Genomic DNA, 12264 nt, shown 5'->3' with positions numbered 1-12264 from the left:
TCTTGCTGAAGTTTCCACTGGGAAGCAGCTGTTCAGTTGATCAGTCAGCCTATAGAAAAGCCTAAACAAGGGAATGAAATGTTATCATCCTCAAGCAGCAGATGTCTGTAAATGCAACTGCCAGATTGGCAAATCTGATTAACTGCATGGAGTTCACATATAAAGCAATGTACAGCAACATAAAATGTAAAATTCCAAACTAGCGTGAGAAACCAATGTAATGAAGAAACTACAAATACAATCGAACTGAACAGACATTAGTCAGAATACCAGACAGTTTAGTGAAGGTGACATAAACCACAATTCCTACATTCCTGATACAAGCAATAAGGTACAGTGACTCAAGCTAGTAAAATGCTTTCACGTTTTCATTTCACTTGCCATCTGCAGACATCCATAGCCTTCTAGTTATTCTGTATGAATAATTTCTATAATATAAACACATTCCCAAGGACTCTGCTTCTTCACTATACTCTTCATGCAAGTTTAAGTAGCTTATTCTCTCTTGAGATATACTCATAGGATCTACGAACACTAGCAGGAGTCACTGCACTTATCAATAGGGAGCCCAGGCCCCTAGCTATATCTAATCTCATGGGAAAAAATGTTGTTAAACTAGTAGAATTACATTTTCCATAATGATCAAAACATTTAGATTGAAGAAAGATGGGACTACATTTTCAAAACATTGCACCTGATTCGGTTGTGCAAATCCTCTCACTATGTACATAATTTGCAACTGAACTCACAATTACATTTCAGCCCAATTACATTTGGGCATGCGAAACCTATTGTGCCCACAAAAAAATGAAAAAGATACGTGCATGGTCCTGGTACCATGGCCATCCATTTAAGAATACAACAGCATTTGCAACATACTTAGGGCATACCTTTCATCCACATATGTAGTCTCCTCTTTAACTCATATCTTTTGTTGTTTGAGGCTTGGAGAGAAGTACATGTTCCCTTCCTACTCCTCCAATGTGGTCCAAAGGTGAGCACAATTTAAAATAATTCTAGTTTTGTGGCTATTCAAGTCTCAAATTGCATGCTTAGTATATGCTCTTAGAAAATCTTACCCATTATGTTGAAGAGAAAAAACCTCTTTTAGTCTCATGTCCAGAAATATTATGATATTGAAATGGTATTTTTTTTAACCAGTCTGTCACACAAACAGAGTACAGTTGTCACACCTATGATACATTTCAACTGTCCCATAAAATCAGACTAATCGGTGCAATGAACATAAAGCGGGGGGGAGGAAAAATGACTCAGTTTATAACTGTATGACACAGTAAAAAACAAAACAAAAAACCCCCCAAACCACCATCAACAACAAAAAATGTTACATTTCCACACTTACGGCTATCATAGCATATATTGCCCAGGGCACGTCCTGTCTGAAGCAACACTTCCTGGTCTTTGCAGTTTAAGAGCTGCACCAGTGGAGGGATCAACCCAGCATCCACACATGAGTTCCGCATAAATTCTGCGAACAACAGAGAGATATTTAATTAAAGTCGAGTTATATTGGTTTGATCTTTTCTAGTTAACACAAAAATTCATCTTTGGCAAAAGGTTTTCCTTTCCAGATTCCCATCTTACGCAGGCACTGTAGCTGCCTCACTCTATGAAAATAAATGTATGTCTGGCAAAACAATCTAGTTATCAAAAAAGATTCCAGACAAGATGGTCAAATTCAGAATTCTGGCTACGCTTTTCCCATTGCTCATTGATTCATCAGAAATCAAGTGTGTTTTAATTGACTTTCATGGAAACTAATTTAACATCCTCCAAATAATCACTGAGCATGTTTTGAGAGTAATAAATACAAAGAGAAAAGAACAGACTATTGGCAACATTTGTTCTCCACATTTGCAAATTAAACAAAATGTTAACTCCTCTATTAAGCAGATTTAAGACTGCAGCATTCCTCCTCCAAAATGAACAGCCTTATCTGTTTTACCAGATTATCTAAATTAAATATAAGCAGAAATGGAAGATAAATTTCCAATTACCTGAAAAACAGTTGCTACAAAGGATAAACGCAGGGAACTAACACTGAGTAGCAAGCTGGGTACTGAATATCTCTACAGTAGGGGGGGAATTAGAGAAGTTTAAGAGGCCAAAGTAACTTTTCACAGTCCATACGGCCCCACAATGGGGGGAAAACCAGATGATCCAACCAGTGGCAGATTCTCTTACCCCTATACTCCTTCTCCTGCCATGTACCCAGCTCATAGGGGGCCAGGCTATAATCTTACTTACAACAGTGTCAATCAGGAGTAATTCCACTGGAGCCAACGGAATTACACTGATGTCTGTGACGTAAGAATTGGTCCTAGGAGTTGGGTTGCACAGGATGCACACCCCATTTGCAGGGCTCCTGCAAATTCAGTCCCTTTACTTGTACATCAGAACTACAATGGTTCTGCTTCCAGGCAGAATTCCCTGGCTAGCCTGGGGTCCGGATTTACCTATAAACAACTGAGAAATGTAGGCACCAGCTATCCATGTTTACTAATCTTACAATATCTTTTTTTCCTATGAAAATGACATTAGTGCAGATTTAACCTGTCCGTATGTCCTTACAGACTTTGACTGTCATGTGTCGATAAACAGATGAAAACAGACTTGTATAGGTCAGGTGGAAGACCAATGGCCAGCACAAAAAAACCCTAAAACATAATCTGGCAAAGCTGTAAATAAATGCTATGCTAAGGAGTCTAATGTCAGCACAGTGCACTGTCATGTACAAGATCCGAGATCACATCCGTCAGTCCCTTACATTTATCTATCTTTTCTTGCTTTTGCTATTTCTCATGCCATTTTAATTCACTTCTCTCTTTTCCTCCTTCAGTCTCCCACGTTCGTTTTCATCCCAGTTTTTCTTTATTGGATCTATTGTTTTCTTTCCCCTTCCTCTGCTTTGCCCTTTGGTAGATTCTCCCTCTCTCTTCTTTTCCCTTCCATTGCATACCCCATCCTCTCTCCTCCTCAACTTCTCCCCCCCCCCATCTGTTTTACCTCCACAAAACCAATTGCTGTCTCCTCTCCACTGAAGGGAAGGTTTTCTCTCTTAGCTTCACACATTGTGTTTGGGGGTGGGAGGAATAGTATTTCATTCTTCACCCCTTCCTACGGAAGAGGAGTAGATTTCACTGTCACTCCCCACTCATGTGAGAAGGGAAGACAAACAGAATTCATGGCCCCCTAGTTGTAGTGAGGAATAGACTTCACTTCAACTGAACAAATATAAGAAAAGGAGTACTTGTGGCACCTTAGAGACTAACCAATTTATTAGAGCATAAGCTTTCGTGAGCTACAGCTCACTTCATCAGATGCATATCGTGGAAACTGCAGCAGACTTTATATATACACAGAGAATATGAACCAATACCTCCTCCCACCCCACTGTCCTGCTGGTAATAGCTTATCTAAAGTGATCATCAGGTGGGCCATTTCCAGCACAAATCCAGGTTTTCTCACCCTCCACACAAATTCACTCTCCTGCTGGTGATAGCCCATCCAAAGTGACAACTCTTTACACAATGTGCATGACAATCAAGTTGGGCTATTTCCTGCACAAATCCAGGTTTTCTCACATCCCCCCCACCCCCATACACACACAAACTCACTCTCCTGCTGGTAATAGCTCATCCAAACTGACCACTCTTCAAGTTTAAATCCAAGTTAAACCAGAACATCTGGGGGGGAGGGGGTAGGAAAAAACAAGAGGAAACAGGCTACCTTGCATAATGACTTAGCCACTCCAAGTCTCTATTTAAGCCTAAATTAATAGTATCCAATTTGCAAATGAATTCCAATTCAGCAGTTTCTCGCTGGAGTCTGGATTTGAAGTTTTTTTGTTTTAAGATAGCAACCTTCATGTCTGTGATTGCGTGACCAGAGAGATTGAAGTGTTCTCCGACTGGTTTATGAATGTTATAATTCTTGACATCTGATTTGTGTCCATTTATTCTTTTACGTAGAGACTGTCCAGTTTGACCAATGTACATGGCAGAGGGGCATTGCTGGCACATGATGGCATATATCACATTGGTGGATGTGCAGGTGAACGAGCCTCTGATAGTGTGGCTGATGTTATTAGGCCCTGTGATGTCACTTTGGATGGGCTATCACCAGCAGGAGAGTGAATTTGTGTGGGGGGGTGGAGGGTGAGAAAACCTGGATTTGTGCTGGAAATGGCCCACCTGATGATCACTTTAGATAAGCTATTACCAGCAGGACAGTGGGGTGGGAGGAGGTATTGGTTCATATTCTCTGTGTATATATAAAGTCTGCTGCAGTTTCCACGATATGCATCTGATGAAGTGAGCTGTAGCTCACGAAAGCTTATGCTCTAATAAATTGGTTAGTCTCTAAGGTGCCACAAGTACTCCTTTTCTTTTTGCGAATACAGACTAACACGGCTGTTACTCTGAAACCTGAGCAAATATAGTGAGGCGTGGGGTGGAAGGAGCTGCTGGCAGCAGTACTACTGGTGTGCAACCCCACTAGAAGATGAAGCAGGTCCCCTGGAGGCCTTGAATCACATTAAAATACCTAACAGAACATAGCTGCCGTGTTATATAGTTGACCAGAGACTAAGGCCTCTTACATTGACCTAATTATGTCGGCATACACGTTATAGTCTTGTCCCCCTGAAATTGGCTGTCTTGTCTATTTCAGGGCTCCATGTGGGCTGCCCCAGCTCCTAGCCAGGCTGCTGCCCAGAGGCTCCCTACGCAAGGAGGCGAGAAGCCCCAGGAGCCAGCCACCCCTTCCTGCCAGGGAGCTGCGAGCCCCCACCCTGCCCCTCTTCAGGTGGTGGAAGTGCTCCTGGTGAGGATACACATCGCTGACAGAAGGAGGATAGTGTGGACATCAACAGTGGTTAACATAGGTCAACTTACGTTTGTAATGTAGACATGCCCTGACTATGAAGATCCCAGCAGTTGAAGCCAAACAGGTTATAGTTTGTTTCTTTTAGGGAGGTAACGGAGTAAGCTTATTGTGCAATCCCCAATTCCACAAACCTTTCTGAAAAAATATTTTCAGTAAATTCCATCTTGAGGTAAAGCACAGCTGTTGTGAAATCCATGAAGAGCGCACACATGCGCCCCTTTGAAACACTGATTTTACGATTGCAGAGGAGGAGACCAAAAGCTCATTCTGGAGCTTTCATACCACAGTTGACAATGTGACTTGACTGTTGAAGAGGAAGAAAGTGCTAGTGGTTATTTATTATTTGTATTACCACAGCCTCTAGGAGCGCTAGTCATTGACCAGGACTCCACTGTGCTAGGCGCTGCACAAACACAAGACAAAAAGATGGTCCCTACCCCACAGAACTTAGAATCTAATATAAGACAAGAGACCATAGATGGATACAGACAGGTAGATGGAGAAGTACAAGGAAACAATGAGATAATATTGGTCAGCATGATATGCAGTGGTATCAGCACACCAGCACCTGAACTGCTGTCAAGTTTTTTGTAGGTAACAAAGCAAAGGAGAGTTTTAAGGAGGGATTTGAAGGAGGATAACTAGGTAGCTTTGTGGATGTTTACAGGGACTTCTCCCCAATGCGTGGGGTAACGTAAGAGGGGTATGAAAGTTCTTGATTGAACATATAACAAATGGCTGGCAACATAGGTTGATCAAAGGTGAGCTTTGACTATTCAATAGCAAATGAGAGACGATACGTAGGATGGAGGCGGAGTCTGAAGGTCCTTAAAAGTGAAGACAAGCAGCTTATGTTTGATAGGAGAGGGGTGATGTGGTCAAAGTGATGGTCTAAGAGAACAGTTTCTGAAGCAGCTTTCTGACTGGATATGAGTGAGGAAAGACTGTGAGATGATGACAGCCTGGATAAAAGTTTTAGCTGCGTGGAAGAACAGGAGAGGCGATATTTTCAAGATATTATGCAGAAAGAAATGGCAAGGACTTAGACGCAGCCTGGATGCGAGGATCTAAAGAGAGGTACAAGTCAGAGATGACACCTGGGTTATGAGCCTGCATCTCAGGCAGGATGGCAGTGTTGTCCATAGTGATAGAGAAAGCAGGTGGTAGGCGGGGCTTGGTGGGAAAGATTAAGAGCTTTATTTTATCCAAGCTGAGCTTGAGCTCATGGCAAGACATCCACAACAAGATGTCAGACAGACAGGCTGAGATTTTAGCTTGGGCAGAAAACAGGTCTGGCAGAGAGAGGCAGATCTGAGAGACGTCAGCATAGAGTTGGAGGCTGAATTTGTGTTTGCAGATGAGACTACCCAGGGATAAGGTGCAGAGAGAGAAGAGTAGGGGGCTGTAGCAAGACAAGGACTCACTGGTGCGGCGCCTCCTGCTGGTCGTCCAGGGAATTAGCTCTCCAGCATATGGAGCACACTCTGCAGGCTGGTGTCTCACCTGCCGCTGGTCCCGTGTCCCTCCTGGACCCTGGTGTCCTTTACCTCGGGGTTCTGCCCCAGCAGTACCCCCTCACTCTGGGTCTCTCCTCCCAGGGGAACCCCCAACCCACTAAACCCACCTTGCCTCAGTGGCTACTGTCAGTCATCAGCTCACCCCCACTCACTGGGGTAGACTGCAGTGTAATGGCCACTCATCGTTGGCAAGGGGTTAGCACCAGCTGCCTCTGCCTATTCCCAGGCTGCCCCGCTGCAGCCCCAGTACCTTTCTGCGCCTTTAACAAGGCCTGCAGTCTAGGGGTTTACCAGGCTGGAGCTTCCAGCTCCCTTTGCCCTTCCCCAGCACTGCTCCACTTAAGGTACATCGCTCTCAGGCAGCCAGCCTTCTCCCCCGAGGGCAGGAGTGAGACTCCTCCAGCTTCTGGCCCACAGCCCTCTTATCAGGGCCTGCCAGGCCTGATTAAGAATGCCACTCCTGTGGTCAGCTATATAGTCAGCTTCCCCCAGAGGTTCTTAATCCCTTTTCCCACCTTTTCCCAGCTGCAGCTCTCTCCAGGGCTGCTTTTACTATTGGCTCTCCCAGGGCTGTTTTAACCCATTCAGGGCCAGAGCTGGATGACCACCCTGCTACAGGGGTCATGGGTAGAGTCTTGTGGAATCTTCACAGAAAGCTGGAGGGGGCATTGAGGAGGATCCTCCAAAGGACACACTGAAGGAGCAATTAGAGAGATAACATAACAGAGTCCTGGAAGCTAAGCGGGGACAAGATCTCAAGAAGAGCGTGGCTGATGGCATCAAAGGCAGCTGACAGGTCAAGGAGGGTGAAGACTGAGTTCTGGGTGTTGGCTAGAAAGAGGTCATTGGAGACTTTGGCGAGAGCAGTTTCAGTTGAGTGCATGGGATGTAAGCAAACTGGAGAGGGTCTAGGACTGGAGGAGAGGACTCCAGACAGTGAATGTAAACAGTGCATTCAATGAGCTTAGAGAAGAAAGGGAGAAAGGAGATGGAACTGTAATTGTAGAGGCAAGTGAGGTCAAGGGTAGAGTTTTTTTTTAAGATGGGAGAACTAAAGCATGCTCGCATTTTGAGGAAAAAGAGCCAGAGGAGAATAAGAAGGTAAGGAGAACAGTAAGGAATTGGATGTGAGTGGCATGGGCTCAGTGGAGTGTTTGGAGGAGAAAAGCAGATAAGAAACTTGGGTGTCTGTGACAGAGAAGAAAGAGGAGAGAGTTGTAGGATGGGAAGGGGGAAAGGAAGGCAAATTGAGGGAGGGGGGAGTTTATACGGTATTTTGTCAATTATTTCACTGACTATAAATTTTTCAGTTAACATATTAAAGGCAGAAAAGGTATGCAATAGGGTTTGGTGGATTTATCTATATGGTTTGGAACATTTTTATTTTGGGAAATAATTTTGCAATATAGTTAGATTGCTATATGCAGATTTTTGGAGGCTTAAATAAATAATTTTTCAATCTCTCAAGGTACAAAATACTTTACCTGTTTGCCTTTTTTTAAATGCCGTCTCTGAACCTTCAGATGTCATATTAACTCAAAGCAGCAGAAATAACAGGAATTACTGTTGTGGAGTTTAAAAGGATGGTGTATACAGATTGTGACAAACTGGGGAAATGTTTGTATTATTTTTATGAGTATTATGTATGACTCAATTTCCTTGTTCAATTTCGTATTGCTGCCTACCTGAATGCATAGCATTAACTCAAAGGAGGCTGTAAAGGGATTGTTTGAGAACCCAGAAAAGGTAAAACGGTGACAGATAAAAGAGCTTCTCAGGTACCCAGCTTCAAAGGAGTTAAGATAACAATGACTGGGCCATCAGTTGGGGAAAGAAGTTACTTACCTGGCTCCAGCCAAGCTAGAATATTCCACTACTCCCAAGGCTAAGCCTAGGATCACAGGGTACCACACAGCTCAAATACCCTAGAAAAAGGGAGAGGTTTTTTTGTGTGAGCTGAGAGATACTGACCAGGATGCATCAGGGAAAAGGCTGACAATGCTTCAGTACAGGTTGTTTCTGCATGCCAGAGAGGTAAGTTCGCCAAGATGATGAGAAACTTATCAAGATGTAAGTAGTACGCATGTGAGTAGGCCTTTCATTGTGTTTGGGGGGGTTTGTTTGTTTTGCTCTACCTGCTTGGCAGGTTTGGGTGATGAATAAATCATGCTTTGTTTTGAAGAAGCTGTATCACTGCAAACACAAGCTGTCACAGACTCTAAGAGAAAAAGGGCTTGCAGGTTCTAAATGCAAATAGTCATGGTTTCCTGGTCTAAGAGTGGGTGAATTGCAGAATTCAACCCCAGGAGAGATAAAGGCCCAAGGCCTGATACCTGTCGAAGTGCATTCAGCGGGACCCTGAGAAGGGGCAGCAGTAACTGTGACACAGATTATTTCTGGTATATATCCAGATAACAACAGCATGCTTAGAATATTAGATCTAATTGACAGCTTTAATAAAATAAATTGGCACAACTTGATTGTATAGAGCACATTTTTTCTAAATGGAATTTTAACTGAGCGGAAAAGAAGTTAAATGTTTGGGATTACCACAGAAAATATAACAATTTGGTCAAACTTGCTATGGATCCTGACGTTAAACAAATACAGTAAAGAGTGACTTGGAGAGAGCCAGATTTATTTCTCTTCCAAAGTATGAACATTAACAGAATGCGAACCGTTACAATTCAAATTGGGCAAAACGAGCAAATCAACAACCTGTCTCCACACAAGAAACCAGTTCATCAAATTGTTAATTCCCCACCTGAGCTCCAGAAAAAGCTGGATCTGAAAGAGCCTATTATCTACTAGAAGTCCTCTTCTAGCCTCACACATCAGATTCGGTCATGGGGGAGCTATGCAGGAACTGGGACTGCTGACTCCTTCAGTACCGGGATTAAATGTATCCAGACAGGGCCACTGTCAATCTTTACCTATTCCCCTGGTCCCACTGCCATCCAGGATCCACCTAAGAGGGCAGAGGATGGACTATGTTGAGTCAGCTTCCTTCAGCAACTTCCCTTCCAAAGGAAAAATAGAAGAGGGAGATAGACTCACAATCCAGTGTCTTCCGAAAGAGGAATCTGCGTGAGAGATCTGCAGAAAGGATGGGATGATTTGCAGTCGATAGCGTCTCACCAGTGAACCTCCTTGGATGGGAGTGGAGCAATTTTCAGGGGTTGAGGGCGGTCAATTGCGTCTCCTTTACTATTCCTTCTAGAGAGTCTTGGCAGTGGCTCCTGCCTGCAGACCTCCAGCACTCATTCCACTTCCTCCCCAGCTGAGGGAGTCCACAGGGTTACACAGAGCAAGGTGCCTTGTCCATCCAGATGCATATATTTGTATATATTTATATATTTAAATAAATAACAATACAAAATTCTATAATGACCTGGCTAAATAATGTGCTTGTTTGTAGATCTGTCACTTCTTGCATCACCTTGGATCCAAAAAATCATTATAAAAAGTTTCCCATCCCTACAGTACAAATCGAACAGCACTGAGTTGAAGTGGAGCTGAAAGAATGTGGAGGGGCTTACAGGGGCCCTCTGCTCCGGATCAATTTCACCCATGTTGGAATGGTTAGAGTCCATGAACTATTCTTTATAAAGAAAAAATAATTTTAGAAGAATTTCTAGATTATTTTTCAAATATATGTATGTTGTATGGCACCTACCACAAAGATCCCTGATCCTGAGTGAGGGCCTTTGGCTGCTACTGTAACAGAAATAATTATCTCTATTTTCAGAGTGACTGATCCTACTATTTTGTCACAGGACTTGAAACGGGTAATAATGTTGTCACTGGTCCCAGTCCTAAGAGGTCATTCGTATGTTCATTTACCACACTTGTACAATCTATTGCGGTAATTGTGTACACAAACATTTCTGTACATGCATTTCTGAAAATCTTAAAGCCTTAATATTTTTTTGCCTATTAAAAATACACAATAGATTTTTAAAAATTACATATAACACAAAAGTAAAGACTGAAAACTACTGAAAACAAATGCTGTTCTGATGGATTAGCAAGGGGATAAATGCACTCTAAACAAATCTAGTGGCAACAAAATATTGACAAGACAAAAACAGAAAGGGTAAAAGAGAGACAGATGAAAAATCTCTAATCTACAAAATGAAAACATAAATGAAATAAAACATACTGACAAGTGAGGTGCAAAACTGAAGATGTTCCAGCAGAAAAGTTCTTGTGGAAAACCTCACCATTTTTGGCTACTTCTGCTATGATGTTAGCTACTTTTGCCGTGCAGGAAGACTGTGGAGTCAACAGACTTGCAAACACCTGAAGAATCCCACTTTTTTGGATTTTTTCACTTGTCTCGGTATCTGAAAAACACATCAAAACAAAAAAATCACTTGCATAATAAATTACAACCTCTTTTTTAAAAAAGAGGGGAGAGTAAATTTTGAAAATGTGCACACATAAAAATTTAACTTAAATCTAGACCTTGCTTAAAGGTAAGTCTCATGGCAACTACCGTGCTATATACAAGGCAGAGCTTGATGTTTTAGTGTTCATCTAACAGTGTTTATCTAACAAAATGTTTCAAAGCACTTAATATCAGTTAATCCTTACAAAGCAACTATGTGGTAACTAAAAATGTAGGATTATCCTCATTTTACAAACAGATGGGGAAACTAACGCAGAGAGCGATAAGAAAATCCTGATGAAAGTTTAGGGGACAAAAAGGTCTGTGGAAGTCCAATATCAACAGGCAAGTCTAGACTACTGGTTAAGTCGATCTAGTTTACATCGCTATAGAGTGTGAAAAAGACGCTCCCTGGAGCAACACAAGTTACAGCGACCCAAGCACTGTCCACACCAGCACTATGTTGACAGCAGATGCTCTCCCGCTGACATAGCTTCTGCCTCCCGCAGAGGTGGAGTAATTATGCTGACAGGAGAGCTGTCTCTCATTTTCACACTGATGTAGCACTTCTAGTGTAGACTGCTCTATGTAACAACAACCAGGTGGTACACTGAGCTGACCAATCATGGGGCAGGTCCACTTAGTACAGAAATACAGGTGGAAGAGATACATTCGTCTTGGGGCAGCAGAAAGCTATGTAGTCAATGCACACGTCTGAAAGTGTTGGGTAAGGAGAGAGAGAATTATGCAGACGTTGGTCTTCTCTCCCACTCTCCATACAAATTGGTGTGCTGAGAATTACTGTGCTAAGGCAGCAGTAACTCCTCTTCAGCCCCAGTGGCAGGGACAGAAGAAATGAAATTGGGTTCTCTATGCTGAGTTGGGGATAGGGTGACCAGATGTTCCCATTTTATAGGGACAGTCCTGATATTTGGGGCTTTTTCTTATATAGGCTCATATTACTCCCTACCCTCATCCCGATTTTTCACACTTGCTGTCTGGTCAGCCTAGTTGGGGATCAAGTGTTTCAAGGAGGACTCTCTTCCCCTTCCCTCCAGTTGTCGAGGGACATCTGTATACTGACAAGGACCACCTTCCATCCTTGGATAATAACCTATTGAAAAACAGTGGTAATTCTCATAGGGATTAAAGCAAGAGGTACTACATACTAAGTATGTGAGTTTTTTTCCTACTGTCAAATGTTTTTACATTTCAGATTAACATGAGTGCCACACACACATGATTAGATGGCAATTGTTATTTTGTCATTTTATAAATGCAATGGGACTTCTGTTGTATTTTATCATTCATGCTAAAAGTTACTGCATTCTTTAAGAATGTCAGATGAGATGCAGTAATTGATGTTCTTGTGCAAAGCAGAACAAATCCATCTGAACTCAATCTGCTGTTTTAAATCTCTCCCTCTCTCATGGGTGTCTTGCAAATACT

At 42.6% G+C, this 12264-nt stretch overlaps 1 protein-coding gene across 8 annotated transcripts in view; it reads right to left on the bottom strand.

Moving 5' to 3' along the window:
* RAP1GDS1 (Rap1 GTPase-GDP dissociation stimulator 1) overlaps positions 1–12264 on the bottom strand; it is a 160680-nt gene that overhangs the window by 68188 nt on the left and 80228 nt on the right. For 7 of the 8 annotated variants that reach the window (XM_073340755.1, XM_073340749.1, XM_073340753.1 and 4 more), the window contains exons 3-4: positions 10649–10771; positions 1364–1489 (exon numbers count right to left, since the gene is read on the bottom strand). In XM_073340755.1, coding sequence (XP_073196856.1) covers positions 1364–1489; positions 10649–10771 — 249 coding nt within the window. Of the gene's footprint in view, positions 1–1363; positions 1490–10587; positions 10772–12264 lie in introns of those variants that run through there. The other variant, XM_073340757.1, reaches the window with a different exon arrangement.

This window comes from Lepidochelys kempii, chromosome 4 (genome assembly GCF_965140265.1).
Source record: "Lepidochelys kempii isolate rLepKem1 chromosome 4, rLepKem1.hap2, whole genome shotgun sequence".
NCBI classification, from domain to species: domain Eukaryota; kingdom Metazoa; phylum Chordata; order Testudines; family Cheloniidae; genus Lepidochelys; species Lepidochelys kempii.
Note: the sequence above shows the minus strand (reverse complement) of the source record. Positions and strands in the feature narration are given on the sequence as shown.